Genomic DNA, 25,461 nt, shown 5'->3' on the forward strand with positions numbered 1-25,461 from the left:
AGTTTGAGATGGTTCGAGTGGAACCAGGCTTGGATTTTGATAAGGGTGTTGTTGAGGTGGAGGATGTCCGCATGGGTTTTTATCTTGTGCTAGAGTTGTGTATCGTCAGCGTAGAGGTGATAGTTAATCCCTGCTTGTTTGAGAATGAGGGTGAGAGGTTCCATGAAGAGGTTAAAGAGAGAGGGAGATAGTATGGATCCTTGTGGAACTCCTAGAGAGATGGGGTAGGTGTTTGAAAGGCAATTGTGGATTTTAATTTGCTGAGCGCTGTGCTGCAAGTATGAGACAAGCCAATTATGAGTCATGCCATTAAGGCCGAATCGTTCTTTAAGGACTTTGAGAAGAACAGAGTGGTTAACGGTATCGAACGCTGCGTAGAGATCGAGGAGGATCAGTAGGCTAGAGTCGCCATTGTCGAGGGAGTGGTGAATGTCATCTATAATGTTAAGCATGGCGGTTTCGGTGCTGCAGCCTTTCCTGAAGCCTGATTGAAGAGGGTCAAGTAAGTTAAAAAGTTCAATGTGTCTGTCAAGCTGAAAAAGGACACATTTTTCAAGGGCTTTAGAGAGGAGGGGCAAGTTGGAGATAGGACGGAGGTTGTTGAGGTCATTAGGGTCAGCTGTAGGGTTTTTAAGAATGGGGTGATTTGTCCCAGTTGAAGGGAGGTGAGGACACAGCCGGTGGCTAGGGAGGTGTTAATGATCGAGGTCCAGGCAGGTGTGATGATATGTTTGAGGTTTTGGACAAGTTTAGAAGGGAGGGGGTCTTTAGTGTGGGAGTAGGGTTTAAGTTTTGCAATGATGTCAGACATCTCTTTCAGTGACTGGCTGGAAATTATGCCAAGCGGTGTTATTTTTAGGGCGAGTGTTGGGGGTATTAGAATCTTGGATGGTGGAGGGAAAGGAGGGGAGAGTGAGATCAGTATTATGGAGGGTCATGGAGGGGGCGGGGGGAGTGGGCAGGAAGCAGGTGCGGTAGGGGGGATGTGTAGTATGGAGGTAGGGGTCAAAGTCGGCAGGGAGGATTGCTCTATTTTCGCAATTTTTTCAGAGAAAAAGAGGGCTATTTCTTCGCATCTGGCCTTCGAGGCCATAAGTACAGGCGGAGCGGCTGAGGTTTGATTGCGAACAATGTTGAACAGTTCTCTGGGCCTGTTTTTGGCTTGGTCAAGTTGTGTTCTGGAAAAGGATGCTTTTTGTTTAAAGATGTGTTTTTTGTAAGAGGATCTAGCAAGTCTGAGGCGAGCTAGGTGCAAGGGGGAAGGGTGCAGTCTCCAAGCTCTTTCTGTCTGTCTCAGTGAGCGTCTTTCATTGTTAAGCTCCGTATTGAACTATGATTTGGAAGGAACGGTTCTTTGGTTTTTGAGCTTAAGCGGGGCCAGGAGGTCTAGGGTTTCGGCAACTGCTTTGTTGTAGTGTTCTGTAAGCTCATTTGCATTAAGTGAGGGAGTGAGGGCGAGAAGTTGGGCATGGCGTTTGGATTCCAGTACGTCCGGGGGATATTATTCAAATTTCTGGTCAGTTTCGAGGGTTTAGTGGTTTTCGTGGGCGGGAGAGTGGCAGAGACCGCTATAGAGAGCAGTATTAGATGGTGGTCGGACCAGTCGATGGGAACAATGTTGGATAGGAGGGCTAGATCTTTGCTAGTAATTATGGCATCTAGGATAGCTCCTTTGGAATGGGTCGGGGAGTGACAGAGTTGCTCTAGGTCATTGATCTCGAGAAGGTTGGAAAGGAGGATGATAGAGGGGTCGCTGGGCTCATTCCAGTGGAGATTAAGGTCTCCCAGGAAAATGTTGAGGGAATTGAAAGTGAGGATTGAGTAAGAATTTTGGAAAGCTCATCAACGAAGGGATGAGTATTGCCGGGAGGGTTATATATGTTGTGAAGGCGAATGGGTTGGGAGCCGTGAATTTTGAGTTCAGCTTCAAGGTATTCAAGGGTGGAGTAATTAGTATTATTGACCAGGGAAATTTGTAGTTCCTCTTTGAAGATGATGGCAAGACCACCGCCAATTCGGATGGGCCGGTCTTTCCTGAGAATAGAATAGCCCGGAGGGGCAAGGAGGTCCAGGATGCTTGTCAAGTGGTCTTTGAGCCAGGTTTCCGTTAGGAACGTAATGTCGATGGATTCATTAAGGATAGTTTCTGACATTTCAGTGGCATGTCGCACAGCGGACCGACAATTAACAAGCATGCAGTGAAGAGGTTTCGGGGGAGTTTTGGGGGTTGAAGGGAGTGGATGTCTGTGAGCTGGGGAGGAGGCCTAGGTGAGCAAGGTGAGCGCGGAGTTCGGCTAGTCCCCAGTATGACAGGGATGCTAGAGGCCAGGGGAGGCTGGAGATTAGTGGGTGAGCGGTGAGGGTAGGATTTGCAGAGGTCTGTGTGTGCGGCAGTGTAGAGGAGTCGTACAGAACGGTTTGGGGGTAGCGGGATTCATTTGTCTAGTACGAGCGCAGTTTAACCGAAGTGGGAGGGCTCAGTTTTTGAGGGAATAGAAATCAGATCTAAGATGAGCGAGATCTCTGGTGAGAGTGGCGAGATCGTGTTCAATGTTGCAAAGAGAGTTAGATATAAGACTAAGGTGGGATATTGGAGAGGGGGGAGGGAGCGGCACGGGATGAGAGATGTTCGTCATAGGGGGTGGTTTGCTGTTGGGAGGGAGGGTGGGGTTCCTAGAAAGGGAGATGGGAGGACTGTGGTAGTAGGGCAAGAGAAGGGGCATGTAGGGGGAAGGTGGGTATGTGGTCATCGAGAGTGAAGAAGGAGGATCAGGAGTGTTCGAAAGAACGGTGAGGGACAGGTCAGGAGGGGGGGGGCCATGATAATCAAAGGGAGAAAGGATGGGTCTGGGGGGGGGGGTCAAGGGGCGGTTCTGGAATAGAGTGAGAGACGGTTCGGGTTGGTGGGTGCATTGAGTTTCAGGGGGACAGAGGATGTGTTTGGGTGAGGAGGAATAAGGTGGAGTAAGAGTAGAAGGGGGAAGGGCAGTGAGAGTCAGAAAGGGGGTGGGGGATAGCACTCGTGGTGTGGGGAATGAGGGGAGAGGGAGGGCAGGTCGGATGAGTGGGGGATTGGGAGCTTTGGGGAGTAGGGAGGATCAGGGGAAGAGGAGGGTCCATGCGAGAAGGCCGAACTGGAGGGGGGAATGATGGGGGAGGGGGGGTCAGCAATTGTGCGGCATTGTTGGACGTGTACATGGCCAGCAGTTGTAGGGCATTGTTGGTCGTGGACATATCTGCAGAGGGGAGTAAAGGATAAGGGAGTGGGCTTAAAGTGGAGGGCAAGGGTAGAGAGGGGGTAATGTTGTTGGGGGAATTATGAAGTTGGATGGTCAGCAATTGTAAGGTATTGTTGGCTGTGGGCACGTCAGCAGAGGGTAGTATAGGATGAGAGAGAGAGGGGTAAACGAGGAGGGCAAAGGATGTGAAGGGGGAAGGTTATTAGCGGAATTGTGAGGCTGGATGGTCGGCAATTGTAAGGTATTGCTGGACATGGGTGCATCGGCAGAGGGGAGTATAGGATGAAGGAGAGGGGTTAAGGGGGAGGTCAAAGGATGAGAGTGGGGAGGGTTATTAGCGGAGTTTTGAAGTTGGATGGCCAGTGATCTGAAGTGTAATTCAAAGAAGTTAAGGTGGGGAACGGCCGCTTGGATGAGGATGTTACCGGTTTTAAAAATGGAGATATTGATTTCCCCAGGACAGGTAGAAGAGGGAGAAGTGGATAGTTTATGGCCATGGTGGATTTTGAGGGACTTCATGAATGGGCGAGATTGTAGGAAAGTGCTTTTCCATTTAGAGGGGCGTTTGGAATAGAAAATGTAGTTGGTAATAATAGGGGCGGTCAGGCTGTAATAGTTGTCCACGATGAGAGTTCCAGGGTTAAGGACAAGAAGGTTGTGTTTGAATTTTTTTCTTGCTTATTTCTTGCTTATTTCGAGAGATTGGGGGGGTAGAGAATGGACCAGGAGTTCGGGCCATGTTGGGATAGCTGAAGAGGAGGCATAGTAGGGGATAGTGGTAGGTTATGAGTAGGGGATAGTGGTAGGTTATCTCAGGGGTTTCAATTCTTTGAACTGGAGTTTCAGTAAAATTACTATTTTCTCCTGATATAACGGAGTTACATCCTGTTTCTACTCTCTCAGGTGTTTTTCTATTGCTCTGGTTTGTCTCGGGAGATGTTTCTACTCTTTCAGGTATTCTTTTATAATTCGAATTTGCTTCAGGGGATGTCTCATTAATTATTTCCCTTGGAGGGGCACTTGGAGAAGTCCATGAACAGACTGGTTGATAAGGTGGCGGTATTCTAGTATACATTTCTTCTAACACCGCATCTTCTGAATCACTTTCTTCTCTAACATGTTTTTTCTTTTGGGAAATTTTTTTACCAGTTACCTCATCAATTAGTCTCACTGGGTACAAGCCATCTCACACGTCTGCCTTTCTCCATCGACGCATTCTATCTTCATGTGTTTCCCTATCCAGTAATCCTGTTCTCTTTGGTAACCCTCTACTCTCTCTTTCTCATTCAAACATTTCATCCTCCCATTTCACTAAAGCTTCAAATTGAGTAGGTCTAGGCTTTGGTACAAGTTTCATCATCCTTTCTCTTAAGTTTCTCAAAACCGCTATGTTAAACGATCCATCTTCCGGCCATGCTAATATACCATCATTTTCAGTATATTTCATCCAATTCTCAATCCAAAGACAAGTATGATAACCATATAGGGGGCGTGGCTTGGACGCCGATCGGGATGGCGGCGTGAGCTTGCAGCTCCGCGCAGGGTCCCGCTATTTCTCCTGAAAACTACACCCTGGGGGATCCCTGATCGGCGAAATCTATCTGTGAAGTATTGGGGAACCATCGGAGAGCGGCTGAGAGCTCTTGGGAGACCGAATATACCGCCGAGACCCGAAAGAAGACTTCGGTGGTGCTGTGCGAAGCGGGAGGAAAATGGCGGCGGTAAGGGACGGTGGTATCTGAGCCAGGGTCGAGGTGGACTAGACTCTGACTGCGGCGCGAACCGCCTCCAGCGAGAATGGTGTAGCTGGGGCGCACCCGAATGGGCCTGAGAGGTGGAGCTGGGGGTACGGAGGCCAGTGTTGGACCGGTGCGCAGCTTGTACGCACCCGCTTATACCTCCCCCTTCCCCCCTTATCCCGGCCCTAGCGACAGTGAAGCGGGCGGCCCCGGTACTCCTGGTTATTGGGGTTGCCAGTACGGCAGGGGTGACTGCCCTACGATAACTGTTGGTGCGCACGACTCCCGGGCAGAGGATAACGGGATCTGGAGGAAGACCAGGAGCGGCCCTATGACGAGGCCAGAAGCACCTAAAATGGTGGCTGCAGGCGGGCGGCCATTGCGGAGCAGGGCCGGGAGGACCCCACTGCGCTGTCCCGTGAAGGTGAGGCCCGAGCTTTCCCGCTGATGATGGAGCAGGAGCAGCGGCTGAATCAGCGCCTGGATACTATTCTAGAGGCCATAACCTCGACTAAGGAGGCTTTGCAACAGGACATTGCGCAGGTCGCCAGAGGGCTGGGTCTCCTGAGGGCGGATCATGCTAAGCTGGCGGACAAAGTAAAGGACCATGAGCAACTGCTTCAAGACCTGAAACCGGCGGTAGTGACCGCGGAACATAAAATAACGGACATCCTTGGCCGCCTGGACACGTTGGAGAGACGAGCGGAGGATGCCGAAAGCCGTAATCGACGGAACAACGTACGGGTTGTAGGCCTGCAGGAGAAAATCGAAGGGGATGACGCAGTGGCCTATATGGAGAACTGGTTTCGGACGGTGGTGGCGCCGGAAGGCCTCTCATCCTTCTTCTCACTGGAACGGGCACATAGGGTGCCGGCTCGCCCACCGGCGCTCGCCGCCCTCCTAGACCGATGGTGGTGAAGCTCCTACACTATAAAGATCGGGACCTGTTAATCCAGAGGGCTCGAACACTGGGCCCATTTGAGGTGGAAAATAGCCGACTCACGATATTCCCGGACTATACGCAAGAAGTTCAAAAGAGCAGGGCATCCTTCCTGGCGGTGAAAAAGGAGCTGAGGGAGGAGGGCATTCAGTACTCGTTGCTCTTCCCGGCTAAACTGCGAGTAATCCTGGATGGGAACACTCAATTTTTCCAGACTCCTGATGAAGCGTGGTCGTAGTTAGAGTTGTATCGCGCCTGCACAGACAGAACTGGTAAAAGTCAGCGGGAGAGGCCTAAACCGCTTCAGATCCGGAAATCTCAACGAATCCGCTCGCGTAACAAGCTTCAGAGAGCGAAACTGGAAGGTCAAATGGCCGCGGACAAAAGAGGGACGCTGGCAGCGACGGCGAGCATCACGAGGTCGCAACAGGAGAGTGGACTGGTTGAATCAGACTCTGGTGAGGAAGAAGGCAGGACCGGAGAAGAACTATCGGAGGCGGAGTGCTCGAAGGGCCCTGCGGTCACCCCACAGACATCTGATGGGATCTTTAATGAATAACTCATGTATGGGACTTATGACACTGTGCTTCTCACGGAGTAATACTCAGTTGGTACTAGAAAGACTGGCAGGTAGGGTGTTGCATAAGCAGTGTGGGATGGAAGGCGCGGGACGCGGGCTCCGCCTGCCCTGGGTCGGCGATAACTCACCCCCCTTGGGGCCCTCAAGGCCTTCTGTGGTGGCGACCACAGATTAGACTGATGTGTGTTGAGTTCAAGGTTTGGAACAGGGCTGAAACTGGGTTATTAGGCTCTGTCCTGGGGAGTGGGGTTTGGGGAGTTTTTTCTTTAATTATTTTGGGGGGGAGCAACTGCTGCGATGTGGGCAATGACTGGCTGTACCGGAATTGGATCGTTAAGGATTATCATGGGGACGTTACCTAATTTGAAATGCCTAACATGGAATGTCCGAGGACTGTGAACAATGATCAAACGCCACAAAGTGCATGCTTATCTGGTGAGGCGGGGTGTTCAGATTGCAATGTTACAGGAAACTCACTTAACTAAACAAGAATGCACTGCGCTACAGAAGAGGTGGCGAGGTCAGGTTTTTGGTACCACATATTCAGCATTCGCTAGAGGGGTGCTGATATGGGTTCGAGCAGGCGTACCGTTCCAGATGGTGAACCAGCTGGTGGATCCTAAGGGTAGATATGTGGCAGTGGAGGGGAGGTTATATGGCCGGGATGTGGTTTTGTGCTGCGTATATGCCCCAAATGTTGACCAGGCTCGCTTCTTTGATTGCCTGTCGTGCTCACTGGCCTCCTTCTTGGCGGGTCCTGTGATTCTGGGAGGGGACTTTAATTCAATCACTAATGTGGCATTGGATAGGTCGCACCCACCGCTGGCTGATTCCCCAGTACGTAGACTAGCTGCACCTAGGAAGGATTGGCAAGAGAGGTGGGGACTGCTGGATGTATGGCGGGAGCAACATCAGGATAGTAGGGACTATTCCTTTTTCTCGGCCCTCCATGCTTTACACGTAAGGATCGATTCGGTCCTGTGCAGTGGTTCCCTGGCTGCAATGGTCACCCATACAGAATACCTGACCAGGACCATCTCGGATCACAATCCCTTGTTGGTATTCGTACAATGGCAACGTGCGAGATCCGCAATTCCAACATGGCGGCTTCGGCCCGACACCTTGGAAGATTCGGTGTTTAGTGACGCGGTCCAACGAGGCATAGACCAATACTTTGGGGAAAACGAGGGTACGGCACATACTAGGTCCACTGAATGGGACGCGATGAAAGTGGTGGTGAGAGGAGTGTGTATGGGTAGGTTCTCGAATGCTCGCACGTCGGTGTTGAATGCGCTTGCAAAAGCGGAAGAGGAGTTGCGGGGTCTGGAACAGCGTAGACTGGACCGACCGGACTTACAAGCCCGGTTTTTAGAAGCCAAAGAGGTAGTAGCGACTGAAACGGAACGGCTGCGGAGCTATGATTATAGGCAATATGCCATTAAAGCGCATGCTGAGAGGGATAAAGTAGGCACGCTCCTGGCCAGGCTCGCTAATCCTGAAATCAGAGGCTGCCCAATCTTGAGCATAAAGTCTGCATCAGGGGAGATGGTTTATTCGCAGACAGCGGTGATGGAGTGTTTTCGGACCTATTATGCGAAGTTATATGAGTGCCAACTGGGGGTGGAGGCCTCGGAGATCAGTGATTACTTGGAATCGATGCAGCTTCCGGTGCTGGATGAAGACGATGCGAAGGACTTAGGAGGGCCTATCACGCTCACCGAGATCAGGGCGGCCGTTAAACACATGGCGAGGAACAAAACGCCAGGGGTGGATGGCCTGCCGATTTGAATTTTACCAGAAGTATGTGGATAGTTTGGCACCCAGATTACTGGTGGTGTACGAGGAGGCTAGAAGGTTGGGGTATCTGCCCAGATCGATGAGGGAGGCGTTGATAGTACCATTGCTGAAACCCGGCAGAGAGGCATCAGATGTAAAGTCGTATAGGCCTTTGTCCATGTTGACGGTAGACTACAAGATATTGAGCCGAATACTAGCCACCAGGCTAGCTTCACATATGACCAGGTTGGTGCACAGGGACCAAGCAGGGTTTATCCCTACAAGGAACACGACGCTCAGTATTCGTCGCCTAATTGGGATATTGGATGGCGCTGCGGACGCAGATGGTGATCCGGCAGTGTTATCTGTGGATATTGAGAAAGCCTTTGATAGCCTGGAATGGGTCTACTTGGAAGAAGTCCTGGTGAAGTTTGGTTTTGGCGAGGGGTTTCGTAGATGGACGTAAGTGTTATATTCGTCGGCTATGGCGAGGGTGCGTCTGGGCACTCTTGTATCCGCGGATTATCCGGTTTGTAGAGGGACGAGACAGGGGTGTTCGCTATCCCCATTGCTGTTTGCGCTAGCAATGGAACCATTAGCAGCGCGAGCCAGGTCAGGAGTCAGGTACCGGGGGATTGAACGAGGTGAGCAATCACACTATATATCTCTATGTGCGGACGACTTGCTGTTGTATATGGCGGATGCCGAGCAGGCTCTGGAGGGAGCGATGGATATGTTATCCGAGTTTGGTCGGTTGTCGGGCCTTATGGTTAATTGGACCAAGACTTGCATTTTTCCGCTTAGGGCGGACACACCATGCCCCCCTTGTGATTTGGGCGTGATCTGGTAGTCCTCTTGTTTTACTTATTTAGGAGTCCGCATCTACCATGAGGTCGCGAATCTGTTGGGGGGTAATATTGGGCGCTGTATAAGAGCACTGAGAGGTTGTATATCCTTTTGGGCCTCCCTCCCTTTGTCAGTACTGGGTAGAGTAGCTCTATTGAAGATGGTGGCACTCCCACGGTTACTTTATTATTTCCGCACGCCCATTTGGATTCCTCAGAGGATCTTTAGGGACCTGCGGACGATGATAATCGACTTTCTCTGGGGGCACGGACGACGTAGAGTAGCTTTGAACACCTTGCTTAGGCCCAAGCTTGAGGGGGGGATGGCAGTCCCCGATTTTGAGTTGTACTATTTGGCTGCGCAGCTTCAGGTTCTTACGCAGCACGTGGCTAGGGTGTTCAGAGGGCCGGAACACGAGCGAGGGAATGGTATACAACGTCACGTCCTGGCTTACATTATTATGCAGCAGAAATTAGAGATACGAGGCCTCACTAAGGAGGAAAAGACGCTCGGGTTGTGTAGGCATAGGAGTTTGAAGAGAGCAAAGGTGTCCCGACCTTATGCACCGGAGATACCATTGGGAATGCTGACCGCGCTGCCGCATGGTGGTGATTGGTCTCCGCTACTGGAATGGGAAGAGCTGGGATTGCAGATGGTGGGTGATCTGTATATAGATGGAACGTTGGTCCCCTTCCAGACGCTGCAGGAACAGTTTGGGCTGCTGGAAGGGAGCTTCCTCTTGCATGCGGCTGTGGTGGCGGCAGTGCAGAAACATTGGAAAGGAGGGCTCCTTCAGCCGGAAACGACCATGGCCTGTCAGTACGTCGTGATGGCCGCAGGTACATTTAAAGCGGTGACCTGCCTCCATAATAGGATGTTGCACGAGGGGTTGGAGCCGCTCCTAGGCCTGAAATCAAAATGGGAGGTTAGCATAGGTAGGACCATCCCAGACACGGTGTGGGGACATATCCTGAAGCGAACATGGAAGGGGACAAGGAATGCATGCTTTCAACAGGTACACTTTTACGTCCTGCATAGGGCTTACCTGACCCCGGAGAAGATTAAACGGTATTTCCGGGTGCAGGAGGCGCGATGCCCGAGGTGCCTGGCATTGGAGGTTGATATTGATTACTTGTTGTGGGGCTGTCCAAAGCTGGAGACATACTGGTTGGAAGTTGGGGAACTCCTGAATGCGGTGACTGATCGGGAAGTGGATTTTGACATGGCGGCGTGTCTGTTGCTCTGGTTCCCACACACGAAGAATACTAAGGTGACGAGTAAATTCATAGATCTGGGGCTTATACTGGCGCAGAGGGAAATCACTTGGCACTGGAAGTCCAAGGAGGGACCATCAGTGAGGAGATGGGTGAATGAACTGCTGAGATGGTCTGAATGCGAGAGTGTGCTCCGAATGAGACAGGCAGTCAAGATTGATAATGAAAAGAGCTTCGACATGGCGAGGGCGTGGGAGATGATAGTTCAGGCGTTGCGTGATTCCATGGTGGAGGACGAAGAATAAGCTATTTGTGTATACGGACTCCATGAGGCTTGAGAGTGTAACGGCATCAATCGATCTGTAGCGAGCCCCATTGTAGTGATGGGAATAAGGCCCATATCGTCAGCGGTTGCAGGGGGGGGGGAAGGGGGTTGTTTGGGGGTTGTTTGGGGGTAGTATTAGGCACCGAGGCCCAGGTCAAGAGGCATAGCAGTTATTCCAGGGGTTGGACGTGTCCCTAGCGTGACAGGAGGGCCCAGATAGGCAGCGAGGGAGGGATTGGGACACATTAGACCAACACGATAGGGGCCTACCATTAGATGGGCTGGGGTCCGGGATCACGAGTATTGCTCGCCTAACTAGAGTGCTGGCGACTGCTGGCTGGTGTGGGGGGAGGATTAGGAGTTTAGGGGGGTAAAACACAGATACGTAAAGCTGTTACGGGATGCTCACTGTGATGTTCTTGCTGGAAGTATGGATTACTACGCCGCCCGGCCTCCGGGATACGGGCTAAATGGCTGTGTACGATTTACTGTTTATTTTATCCACAAGTGGGGACACCATGAGTGTGCTGGTTGATCTATTATATGCAATGGTTTCTAATTCTGCAATAAAAACAAATAAAAAAAAAAAAGTATGATAACCATATTCACCTAACGTATAAGCTGCAGGTGTTTTGTACTTATGAATTAATCTTCCGTTTCGCGTTGAAATTTTCTTGTCAGATTAAATATTATTTTTCAACTTCTGAAACCATGTAAGTTTCTTTTTCCCTTTCATGTAATAATTATCCATGTCTTTTAAACAAATTTTCCTTGCTTCGGTAAAGATCGTAATAACTTATAACAAGGAAGTTGTTATTCCGCAACACCAACCAATCCGTGCGCGAAACTCACCAACAAACCAATTAGGTTAAGCTACGTCACTGTTCTGCTCAACCAATAGAATTACTGCTTTTCAGGATGAGCCAATCAGCTGTAAGCTCATCTTGTCACGTGAACCAATCTGTGCGCAAATACTGTGACGTATGTTAGCCAATCACAGCGCAACCCTTGTGACGTATGCTGCTGCTGCAGCTTCTATCTCTCCCTTTGCTCCTTACACTGACACCTCCTTTACAAAAAATTTTCACAGCGCCATATTTGCAAAACCTTTCAATTGAATTCAATTAATAACACCACAAAAACAAACCATGTGTCTGTTTCGCTAAAATAAAGTGATAGTTTTCTCAAACAATCAAGTATTCTTTCGCGTGAAATAGACGACGCTATTTTCACAGAATATTTAATTTCGTCGATAAAGTAAGGCTACTTTACCCATTCATTTACGCACATTCATTCGGAAAAATCCCTAACCATGCATACATAATTTTTTAGTAGGACTTTAACCCACTAACAGAAATCCTCACTCGCCAGTAAGATAGACGACGCTTCCTTACCCTTCACTCAAGCTTGGATAAATTCTACTACTCTTTTCACAGTGAGTTTTAAAACAGGACAGATGTCCCTATACTCGAAAGCTACAATTTCATAGACAATCCTCACTATACATTTTACCTAACACACCTAAAATCCCTAAACTTGTGCTGTACGTCCACAACACTTGTGATATACAACAATACCACTATTTTGAAACAGAACAAATGCACTGTGTAACTTCACCTGTCACACTACTCATGCCGGCACAACTAGGAATTTTCACACTGCTGGAAAAAACCTTTCGACTACATATAACAACTGAACAAACTTAACATGTTTTAGACATGAATCCTATGTAATTACCATGTAACATGTCAGTTACCATAGTAACCGAACTCTACTACCAAGTTATTGATCCAGCGCTCCTGTAGAAAAACTGTCTCATAAACACTACCTATTACCTCAATACTCACCATTAATCATGAAACACATATTCAGGCCCATAACACCCATGAGACAATTTTTGAGCAACTGAATCTAGTGGTATGATTTATAAACTATTCACATTATATTTACAATACTATATACAACTGCAGTTAATCATCTTTTACCATGAATTTATGCATTTGTCATTTATTAAATCAGACCATTTAAGGCGAATGGATCAACTGATAGTAACTAGACCATGAATAAACAAGACCAGCTTGTCTTTTCAAATCTAATTTTTATTCATCATCATCATCTTTATTTCGGCATCATGTGCCATAAAAGGTACAGATAACATTAAATCTAAAACAGTAAATGTTAAGATATATACAAGCATTAAAACGTATAAAATCAATGTACAAATATAAGGACCAGCCATTTAACATACTCAGAATATCGACATCACGGTTTGTCATTTTAACGATTTTTCATAAATCCCCATTTAGAAGATGTCTCCTCTTATGCCAAACGGACCCCAGATATTTGGCTAAAGCAAAGACTATATGCCCAGATAGATCGGTCTTAAGAACCCTGTATGCTTGCAGACAGTGGGAGAAGCCCAAGTGTTTACATAGTGGGACAATCCATTTTCTCCGCGCCTGCACATAAGCACTACAAAAAAACAGTATGTTGGGGATATGCTATCAAAAACAATTTCAAACCTATAGCTGTCCTTAATTATTAAAAATGATGACGTTAGGGTGCCTGAGCCGGTCCCTTGCATGTGAATAGCAAATTTGCTTTCCTGATACTGGGTAATAAGCTGCCTCCGTGTAACCCCAGGACAAGATGAGAGCGGGTCAGACCATAGGGTGGGTATCCCTAATTTCCTTGATTCTTTCTTAATGAAATTTAGCCAGGGAATTTTCCCGATGTTTGGGAGGGTAAGAATTTCTTGCAGTTCTAACCTATAATTCGCTAGCTCTGGTACAGACCAAATCCTGCGCCAAAATAACAGGGGCCGTAGGCCCATATCTTCATCAAGAGGTCTCAGGGCCAGGTCGAATCTAATGGGCAGCAGGGGGGTGCTGGAGGGAAGTGATAGGAGCTGTCTGATAAAATTGTTCTCAGTTACTACCAGATCGCGATTGCACATGTGGCCATAGAGTTCACTTCCGTACATAACCGCTCCCCTGGCTTGTGCTCTATAGATCTCTAGAGGGGGACCCACCGGCTTAAAAGTAGATTTGTTCTTGGCAACTAATTTGGTCATTCCGCCTGCTATTTGGGCCAGCTTTAATTGCGATTTCTCCTGTTGGTGCGCCCATGACATTTTTTCATTTAAGGTGATCCCTAGGTACTCAAAGGTTTGGACCCTCTCTAGCATATTAGATCCAATGTACGGATTGGAGCGAGCTCTAGATGGAGGGTTGAAGACCATATATTTGGTCTTCAGAGCATTGATCTCAAGGCCATGGTCTTTACAAAATGCCTCGAAACCATTGAGAACTCGCTGAATCCCCATTGGGGACTTGGAGAGCAGCAGGGTGTCGTCCGCGAACATAATCGCGGGCACCCTACTGCCTCCAAGTTTGGGTGCATCGGTGTTCTCGACCCCGTTCAGATGCGCAATTACCCCGTTGACATAAAGGCAGAACAGAGTCGGTGCAAGCACACAGCCTTGCCTAACCCCCCTGTCAACTGGGAATTTGTTGGACAATATCCCCTCCCTGCCACATCTGACCTGGGCGTAATTATCAGTGTGTAATCATAGTTAAGAGGTGTTGTGGCACCCCAAAACCAGAGAGCACGGACTCTTTATTGTTCATAAGGAAAAAGCTTTTACGTTTTAGAATCTTTATTATATTAGCAAATAAGAAAGCAGCATTTTATTAAGGAAATGAATTAATGAACTGACATTCATGAACCCCTTCAATGCTTGTGACGGAACGGTTCCGTCATGAGCGCCGGTTGGGCTGTGCTTATGACGGAACCGTTCCGTCACGGTCACGCCCGTTATTGAGCACCTTCAGCACAGCGTGAAAATTTGCGCCACGCTGAAAGTGTTAAAGCAAAATCAGAAACATGAAATATTAGCAAATAACAGTTTCCATTCCCTTAATCTATTTCCCTGTCTATTTCTCACTTCACCTGAAAAGGAAAATATCAATTAAAGTCTGCTGTCCTTACGTGCGCCAAAAGTCCAACAGCACGTCATTCAGGAATCAGGAAGCAAGCGTTTTTGCCCTGCTCATGATGTCAGGTTTTATACCTTTTCTCTATCTAAAACTCTCTACATTCTGCATTCTTTCAACAAAATCCAAGGCTCCCATTGGCTGAGCCATGTCAGTCCACGCTAGGTCATCTTCATATTTTGACCAAGTCCAGGCTTTATACAAGCCCTATTGTTCATACAATTTCACGTTTCTCCGTTTCCTCGGAAATGTTACCTTCTTCGAGCTCAGAACATTACTTCCTAATCTTGGCAGAGACTTTCTCTTCCTGTCCTTGGGCCTTCTCTCCGTGAGCACGTTTTATTCAAGCAAAAGACAGTTCTTTTCAAATAATAATGTTTGTGCAACAAAAAATCCCCATTACGTAAATGCAAGGCTCCACTCTGGACAAGGTTTCACGTCTGTGTCTCTGACAGCCATATTTTTCCAAGCCACTTTTCAGGCCTCACTTTGCAAACTATTATTAAACAAACACAAGACATCAATTAATTAAAGAATTGAGACCCATTCTGTTACCCTCCCCCTATACTAATTAACAGGGTTAATTGTGTTACCTAGCAGAAGCACAGACAGGCAGCTTTTTATATTTACTTTTCCTTCAGGAACTGCACGAACTCCAAAGGCTTTTGTCACAGAAAGACATAACATAAGCACATATGATAAGCACATGCCATTAGTCCAACAGCCGCATTTAATTCTGACAAAGACAATAGACAAGGTTAGTTTATTATTTTCTTTTTTGCGTTTGCAAAATAAAGCACATTTGTTAATCCCGCGTGTAATGTTTGCAATTTTAAACTAAGTTGATTAATAATTTCACCACATGCTTATTAGTTTAATTAATCATTATGGGAGATTAACTTTGCAAGTTTGAACAAAATTTTGTTCTTCACATGCTCCATCAGTAGTCACAGAACATGTAGCATGTCCTTGTAGCAGGAAAAAGACCTATTTGAAATGTAATAATTGTTTTTTGTGACTTATAAGTGCTGCAACTAAAGTCTATATATGTTTCTTGCAGTAAACCTCTAACGTCCTGGGCACATAAAGTGAAACAAAACCAACCGAAGAAGCCCAGTGAGGAAAAGGAGAGTTGCAACAACTCTGTGAAAAGAAATGGGCAAGTTGAGAAGGTGAGCCTTGGGAGTGCTGGCTGTATTAGTCTGTTTTTATTCTATTTGTTTTTATTTCCATCTCATAGACACGAGCTCAGATAAAAACAAGCATTTGCAATGCAATAGGTCTCGCATTTACGTGAGTTTGAGCTTTTGACATTGTAAATGACAATGCCTTTTATTTTTGTTTCCGTTTTTAAAACATAAATAAAAGGCAGGATTATTTACAAAGCCAATAGCTTAAACTTGCGTACATGCCAAACTTATTGCATTGCAAATGCTTGTAGATAATAGTTATGCAATTTTCCTCTGCAGTGCTTTTAACGTCTAGTCTCAGGAGTCTTATTTCTTTTTTACCATTAGTATACATTTTACAAAAGCGGAGGCCAGAACTATATCTGTTGATTTTAGACATATTCTACCCGCTTGTCTATAGGACCGAATTCCACGCGTGTAAAAAAGGCTCTTAAGTGTCCCCCTTCTTTCTTCATTCAAGTTAGGTCGTATGCAATGGAGATGGATGGTGTTTTCTTCTCCTTTTTTGCATAAATAGCACTGTGTTTATAGCGTGCTAGGTTTGAGCTTTAAAAATACCGAAGTATACATACATACATATATTAAGCTTGACATACCCCCAGTATTCCTATGATTTCACACTCAACATCAAAAAATATCATAAATGCATCATCATTGACATTAAACAACCTTTAGCATGGCTTAACCAGCCATAACTGTGGAATTTAATAGATATCCAGGTTTTGAGTCATAACAACATTTCTTCATTTTAGACTTTCGAGGGTTTTCAAAATATGGTCTCTTGGTAGCCAAACACGTTTACAGCGTTTTTTCTTTCATGCCACCTGGCAAGGACATTCATAAGTGGTGCCTCGATGACAAGTACTTTATGCAGCTCTCCCTAATTTGTATCCTGCGTGGAGCAGGAAGGAGCTGAGCAAAATATAACTAGATGTAAAGTTGCATGCGTAAATCTGCAGCAAATCTCTTCACCGCACAGACACGCAGTGGCGTACGTAATGTTTTGATTGTATATGGTATATAGATGTCTTATTGTCCCTATTTGTACCCTTGCCGAACCCACCTGTGTTTCAAATGCAGTGCAGTCATAAGTGTAATTGATATTATCATCCGTCAATTCATTGATGTTGCCTTTAGTGCTGTTGTTTATGATGACAGTTGTAGGTTTATGACGCTCAAGTTATGGTACCTTATCTATTACTGCCACATGCTCGTGGGTTAGGCTTTTTGGAACTTAATAATAACGGCTTTCAGGCGAAGTTTTTTTGGAGACCGTTTTTTTTCATAAGTTTAGTACATAATATAGTAGAGAACATCAATGTCCCTCAATATGTTTCAGAGGTTAATGATGTATTTTGACCTGTGATTTGCATAGAAAGTTGCCTCCAGTCATGCCTTGTGAGTACCACAGCATCATACAACTACAGTCTGTGTACATGCCTGCCTTTCCTAGGAAGCTCTGTACTCCGTACGCCTGTGCACAGGACATCACCGAGTTTTATATAGGGCAAATTTGACCCGAAGATATCAAAACGCTTTACATGAGCACCAGTTGCGTTCCAGACACACGTGTTAATTTTTGCTGGGCGCGGGGACATTAAGTGTTTTACCCAGAATCACAGTATGTTGAGCCGAGACTCGAACCCTGTTCCCCAGCTTCGAGGTCGAACCGCTCCAGCTATAAGGTCACATCCTCTTTATTCACATTGTATAGGTTGCAGCCAACCCTTGTTTATTTAGTGCAAAAATCGTAGCTTAAAGCTGTGCCCTATATGTAATGTCGTTTTAACATGGTCTGTAGGTTCTTCCTTGTGTGATGTACTGGTGTGGCTGGGGCTCTGCGCTCTCCATAGTACACACCAGGCTTTACCTGTGCATAGAATACCATGCTCTTTATTTAATTTCGTGCAAGTATGCAGCTGCTGACATTTGGCATCCCTGTGACGGGATTGTGGGCTGGTGCACAAATGTTGCTGTCAAAGGGGTTTTGTGTATAAAAAAGTGATTTCATGCATGCCTGCTTGCTCCTGGGAATGCGTTACCATTAGCACAGGAATGGAACTTCGTTAGAATAGACCAGTTTGCTTATATAAGCATGTAAATCCCACCCTGCCCGAAGCCTCATCATCACATGTACACACTGGCGACGAGACATGAACGGACTTTCCCAATTGTGCCCCAGTCCCTTCAAACCATGCCATACGCTGCGGCCCGTCTCTAGCACACACTCATTCGGCTTCTATGTGATTACTGATGCAGCAACTGAAGCAACTGACCTGCTGCGCACACAGCATCGACACCTTATAAAAGCAGTGCGGGTGATAAGACAACATAAACTAACAGAACATCGCTGGCTCCCTTAGAATGCAGAATTATATTTATAACGGTGGCCCTCCCATCCACCTAAAAACAAACTTCAAAATACAGGAAGAGAAAGAAACAGGTCAGTAAAAAAAATACAGAAAAAAGCCATCCTGTGAACTGAGCCGACTGCTGCCAGGCCCCAAGACTACGGAATCTACTGTCCGGTGTCAGCTGCTGGGGTTTAGAGCAAGAAACAGACCCTTTTTATACGTACCACGGACTTTGTCTCCACAGTACACGTTATGTGCAGCTTTACCTCTGCTTCCGCTGTGACGTTACAGTTAATGAAAGTAGTTGTCTAGTGATATGCAGACTTTGGGGCTATAAACGCCTTAAATAAATAAATATATAAATAATTAGAAAGACGCAGATCCCGCGCGCCCCGTGTACTCTTTTTATATTACTCCAGTTGCCCCTTTCACACCCCATGGATCGCGCAAATGTAAGGCGAGGTTGTTAAGATATTTCATTTTCTCACTTTAAAAGAGATTACTCCTTACACCATGGACGCCGGACTGCCTGCGAACACATTTTGGGCAAGACATGAATCAACACTAATTCACGACCATGTCTCTCCAGACTGTATACATGTATGTGCTCCATCCGAGGCCTTAACCCTTCCATGAACCGGGAGGCCCTCTCAGCCCACACCTGTTTACTTCCGCCTACGGAGCGCCCAGCCTTCAAGACGCTTCTAATCCTTCCCTCCTGCACGCACCTGTTCACCAACACACGGAAAACCATGCTGAGAAACCAGCCGTGGCTTGAAAGGTCAACCCGACAAACAAGCGCAACCTTTTTAACGGATTCATAGTGTGTAGTATCAGAGCACCACCTACTGTACAAAGTAACACAAGCACCGTTTCTCCCCTACCTCCTCCACCGCCGAGGACCGCTCAGGAATGACAGCACAAACGAAACAAACAAAAAAAAAAAAAGGGGCGGAAACAGGATACAGAATCCTGCCACTCCAGAACTCCCTGACCTGCCTCATGGTTGCCAAGGCAATATTTCTAAAAATATTGTCGTGCTACCGTAAGGCAGGTCATGGAGTACTCGAGAGGCAGGATCCACTGCTGACACATCTGCTAAACAGGAGCTTTTGCCAATGGCAGGCCTCCGGAAAAAAGGGGCGTGGCTTCACACCGTACTGAAATCCCCTGCTCACAATATCTCTTTGCCTGCAGCAGCGCATGCGCTGCAACGCAGGCTTCGACCTTAAAATGGCTGTGCGTTTTCAGTATGCTCTGAAAAGTAAACTTAGTAACCTTTAAAGACCAGCATTAACAAGCCAACAGGTTGCACTTTTATATTACGTGTGCCAAGCTATAGGCTTTGCTAAAACTTGCTTGTAAAGCAATGCTTTAAACCCCCAAAAAGAAGAAAAAAACAGTATTGGAAGAAAAGCAAACACATATCATAAGGTATCTCGGACACTTTATTGAATTCAATATTTTTAGTCCTTATAAACGGAATGGTTTATTTTTCAAATACTTCCCACTCAGGAAACTGAACAGAATTTAAAACGATTAAGGAAGTTTCAGAATTTAAAGGAAACTCTTGCCAAGACCTAATTAAATTTCCATAGAAATCAGAACTGAAACGAATGTTTCAGCCAGTTTGACCTCAGCAGTAGCCTAGAGACCAAATTTATGGCCCCCAGAACAACTTCTGTTTCAAACCACTAACTGATTGAGTGCTGTCGACTACTCTTCTAGCACCATAAAAGCCTTTGTGTATTAGGGCCAAAACGCGATAGTATGCACTTTCTTACTCCTGTATTAATTTTGTACAGCTCAGGGTATCTATCCATGTTTATTGACCAGTCTTTGCTGCTTGATGGGTTTTTGTCTGTACTGTTTTTGGGGTATACACATTTGAAATGAGTTTTTATCTTTTTAATATTCTTTTAATAGTGATGGCTCAAACTTTTTTTATTACTGATGTATTGTACTTCTGCTCTGTATTTATTGCTGGACTAATGTACTGTAAGCATTTGCACTTTTATGGTTGTAATAACCGACTAAAGTTATTGTAATAATGATGATAGGGCCTGTGTTTTCAAGCAAGATATGGAATGTAGGAGATAAAAATAAATGTTCCCTTATTGCCTTTTTAGGTCTCGGCCTGATGTAGACAGGGCATGCGCTGCCTCGTCATACGAGGCTTTTTGGAATAGATACGATTCCAAAAGCCTCGTCCCAGCTCCGCCTTACGTTATCATTTGTGCGCGTCATTGTGCATCACGAATTATGCCAAAGCCAGTGCAATGATTGCGCTGAAGGCATGCCACTCGCTGCTTTTTGCCACACTGTCTCCTTTCTGCCACGCCCTGCGAGATTGGATCTCTTACCGGCGGCAGTACAAACAGTCCTTCATTAGGTGGTGTGCACTTTTTTCTTCACTTTTTTGTGCTAACAAGCCCCGGAGCACTGAAGCAGCGTTGTCCCCAAGCATTGTGCCTTACTTTTTCCAAGATTCTTTACCGAGCGCTACAGGAACCACCGACCTACAGCACTAGGTTGTTGATGCAAGGTCTGCTATGTGGTATCTCAGTGAGATGGATGGAGCAAATGTAAATCTATTGTACCATAGAACTAACTACTCTATTTCTGTGCCAGTCTTAGACACACATTCACCTCCTGCCCGCCACCCATTGCAGAACCCACCTGCTTGCACAGCAGCAAACCTTCAATCCTGGGACTGCTTGATGCCTGCATAAGATCATTCCTCCAACTTCTGATCAAATCTAGGTCTTACACTTACTGAACAAATGCATAGCTAACCAGGCACCGAATAACCTAACCATTGCTACTTTTCCCCTGAGGCACCCAATATGTTGGTATCTCCTCCCTCGAGGAGCGCAAAGATTGGGTGTAGGTGACCAGTAAATATGGCATGTCCCGCTACTACACCTAGAAATCCATCTGTATAATGTTTAAAACCTCTTCAAAAGTGTCTGCGGCGTGGCAGCCTTTACTAGGTAGAAAGTGCATCTCTTCTGAGGGTGCAATTTAAAAGCAAGTGGACAGGGAATCCTTCAGATATTCATATTGGGAGGCCTGTGGGCCAGATAGGTGAGGGAATAACAGAAAAGTTCCCACTATTGATATATTGAAAAGACGAGTCCTTTAATACGCTCATTTCAAGATGAAATTGGAGCATGCAGTGGCAAAAGCATAATGTACAAATCCATGCAAAGCAGCAATATATATTGAAAACTCTTTTAATAGTGTTATTTTAGTGGTGCACTATTCTCTAAAGAAAGATTAATTTAGTTTTCAGTTTGTAATATAACCAACTTTGTACGTTAGGGACTTAACAAGCCCCGGAGCACTGAAGCAGCTCTGTCCCCAAGCATCGTGACTTACTTTTTCCAAGTTTCTTTACCGAGCGCTTCATGAACCACCGACCTACAGATTCCCCCCCACACCCCCATCCCCCCACCCGCTCCCCTTAGCTTTGCCGGTGGCCAGCCCTCCCAGATAAGGCGGCGGAGGAAGCTGCTGGGGAACACAGGCTCCTCGCCGTCTTCTGTTCCCAAGGAATTCCATTTTTAAACAACACCCACTGCTGCTGTGCGCGCCCGAGAACCCAGGGAAGCCACCAACCACCCACAGAAATCTAAACACACAATATAGTCAGAAATTGTAAAAGGGCCAGATACCTCAGGTTGTGAGTTTAGATCGAGCATTTGTTCTAGCTAAGTAACAAACTGCACACAATATGAAGGTCTGATGTAGACAACATTTGTCCTGAGTGTATGAGCCAATATATATATATATATATATAAATATATATATATATAAATAAATATATATATATATATATATATATATATATAGCCATAGTTATATAAAAATATATTTATACAACATATGCATATAAACATAAACACATATATGTGCATATACTCACAATTATATATATATATATATATATATATATATATATATATATATATATATATATATATATATAGATTTGCGTTTAAACATATATGCACATAGGCATATGTATGGATTTATACACGCGTATGTATGCATTTATTTATAACTACATTTATATAAATGTGCTAATGTGTGTGTATATATATATTTATATATACATATAAATATATATATACACAAATATGCATACATATACATTTGAACAAAAGGATTGCTTCGGCAAGAAGAAACCGGAGGGACACAGCAGGGAAGTCAAGAAGATTTGTTTATTTGCTGCAGGATCGGCATGACTCGTTTCGGCGGAGTGACTTAATCATATGCCAGTTGCAAATCAGTAAAATGCACCAATCACTATTTGATGTTCCATCTCACTCCCGATTGGCGGAAGTCCAGCTGGGTCGAGTTAATGCTGAGCACGTCCCTGCAGCTTTCCTTCACAAAGTACAGTACCCAGAAGGCACCATCTCGGCCAGGTAAGTAAGTTGCTCATGTCGATCTTGAAATCTCGTAGTGAGTGCTGGGGAAAGTTCAACACAGAGCAAAATGGGTGGATCTCAAAATGTCCTGATCTCCCTGCCCCAAAAAACTCTTCTCCTTGGTCCCCAAACGCCTTAACCACACAGACCAAGTTCCGCAGTACCGGAGACTCCAGTACATCATCCAGGTCTCTCCGTGTAGTCACGGACCGTGAACACACAGCGATGCTTTGCTATCCTTGCAGGTGGTGGGCTGGTGTCAATCCAATACCTCCGAATTCCACAACGAGAGACAAGCTCTTGCCCATGAAACATCAGCCACTTGTAAGGCGGGTCCCCCAAAGCGTGCATATATATTTTTATACATATGCATATTATATACAGGAAAGTTTGTAAAAACAGTAAAAAAAAGCACAACTACAAAGCCACCAAATTACAAACAATATTGCTTTAATTTTCACGAGGATGAGACCTATTGCATTTTCAATGCTTGTTTAGTAATACCATGGGAAAAGTATACCTGTTGCTTCGGTTTTTTGTCAGACAATGTGCGAGGGGTGGGAAGCAACATTATTTATTAGTTATTTATGGCATTTATAGAGCGCAACATTCATCCCATTAGGATATCACAATGTTAGTTATAACTCCCTTAAGTTTCTGAAAGTGTTCATTAGTGAGGACCCCAAGAGCATTATGTCCTAAACAGACATGTTTTAGCTTCTTCCTAAATCCCAAACGGTCTTTATTGAGGCGTAGATTTAATGGTAATTTATACCATTGTATGGCGGCCTGGTATGAAAAAGAGCGACCTCCTGCTCTAACTTTCTTTATTCGCCTGGATTTGGCTAATGCAAGATTGCGGGGTCTTAGTTCTTGCAAAGGAGAATAGAATTCAACTTTGTCTAGCAGAATCTTAGGGCCAGTCTTTTGTAATGCTCTATGTGCATAGCACAGTAACTTAAACTTTCCTGTTTGGTGCATTAGCAACCATTGTAACATCCCCATACATTCTGATGCTGAGCTAAACTTGTTCTTGTTACAGACAAGCGTGGCTGCTGCATTTTGAGTGACCTGCAGTCGTGAAAATAAGTAATCTACTATGCTAACATGCAAATAATTCCTGTAGTCCAGTCTACTTGTTATCAAAGCCTGAATTATAGTTTTCCTCCAATTGTCCGGGATCACGTAAAGTCTCCTTAACAATGTATTATGGCAAAACATTTGCCGCACATTGCCTTTGCATGATTTTGCATGGATAATGTACTATCTACCTGGACTCCTTGATTTTTTTGCAACCTATTTTGGCTCTGGCACAGTTCCTAACAGCATAGGTCACCAAGATGAATCCTAGATTAAATGTGCTCCCCCAAAGAGTGGTATTTCTAACTTTCCTGCATTTAGTTTGATACAATGCTCTGTCATCCAATTTGCAGTTTCTGATATGGCCAACAAAATTATCTCTGGTGTCCTCATGTCTTTCCCCTATTTCTATCATCAGCTGTGTATCATCCGCATGAGCAGATGCTTAATCCCCATTTTTCCCAAACGCTGGCTAATGAAGAAGCCTATACTCTGAAAATGGTTGGGCTCAACGATGATCCCTGTGGGACTCCACAACTGCTTATTTTGGAGCAAATGTAAAAGAACCCAGTGTACTTTCTGAGTTCTGTTTCTCAAAAAAGAGCAAAACCACTGTAGAGTTTTGGAGTGAAGTCCTTGTTCGTGTCGTTTTTCCCATCAGAAGACTGTGTGATACTGTATCAAATGCTGTTGACTGGTCTTAAATCATCAGGGCGGCAGCTCTGCCTAGCTTCACCAGTAATCTGATATTATTGAACACTGCTAAAAGTGTATCCTTCGTGCTGTTCTTTGCACAGAAGCCTGTCTCCAAGGGATCTAGTAGATCATTGGTCTCTAGATAAGCATTCAGTTGTTTGTTAATCAATTTCTCCAAAACTTTGGACATGTATGGAAGCTGAGAAATTGGTCAATAATTCGAAAGGATGGAGAGCACGAAGTATTTTTTTTTTTTTAGGCAGTGGGATATCACTGCTTGTTTTCACAAATCCGGAAACGTTGCTTCATTAAAAATCTGCCATAAGTGGGGACACAGTAATATTGCTAACCGCAAATAGATAAAATGGGGACATGGATCTAGCGAGGATCCTGATTTTACCTCTTTCATTAATTACTCAACTTGCTCTTCCGTGATTGATTAAAACATTCCTAAATAAGAGGTTGCATCCGGATGAGGTTCCAGGGATTCCCAGTTTATCTCCTCCAGTACAGGTTGTGTTTTAAATGTTGAGTAAATTTGTAAGACTTTATCGTTGAAGTCAGTGACTTTTTAGCAATTAGCTTCAGAAGAAGTCAGTAATTGAGAAAGGCCTACTGGGTTGGAAAGTTTATTTACTATTCTAAAAAGTTCCTTGGATGGCATCTTTTTTCCTCCATTCTTTTTTATAAAGTAGGCTTTCTTTATTTGTTTGAGGGCTTCATGATATTTTTTTTTGGAGTGCCTCCATCTGTGTTCCAATGGTTTACATTTTCTTTTCATCATTTTGAGCATTCCGCGATATTGGTGGGTGCTCTGACTCACTGTTTAAGTTGCAAGATCTGCCTATCATTTTCTAGTTGTTTACACAGAAATTCTGAAGACCTTCTGTGTAAACAAATAGAAAATTATATCCTTATCTTTCAACTTAAACAGTTGGTCAGAGGGACCCACCCATATCACTGGGCATGCACTTGATCTTCTATTTTCTAATATAGAATCCATTAACATCTTGAGGATTTATCCTTCAATATGGACAGATCTTTTTTTAAT

The 25,461-nt window shown here is 45.3% G+C and overlaps 1 protein-coding gene across 3 annotated transcripts in view; it reads left to right on the forward strand.

The window, feature by feature from the left end:
• The window catches only part of MPHOSPH9 (M-phase phosphoprotein 9), a 692,762-nt gene that overhangs the window by 182,292 nt on the left and 485,009 nt on the right, over positions 1 to 25,461 (forward strand). For all 3 annotated transcript variants that reach the window (XM_086942918.1, XM_086942920.1, XM_086942919.1), the window contains exon 6: positions 15,715 to 15,826. In XM_086942918.1, the coding sequence (XP_086799044.1) occupies positions 15,715 to 15,826 (112 nt within the window). The remainder of the gene's footprint in view (positions 1 to 15,714; positions 15,827 to 25,461) is intronic.

This window comes from Lissotriton vulgaris, chromosome 11, assembly GCF_964263255.1.
Source record: "Lissotriton vulgaris chromosome 11, aLisVul1.2, whole genome shotgun sequence".
Classification (NCBI taxonomy): Eukaryota; Metazoa; Chordata; class Amphibia; order Caudata; family Salamandridae; genus Lissotriton; species Lissotriton vulgaris.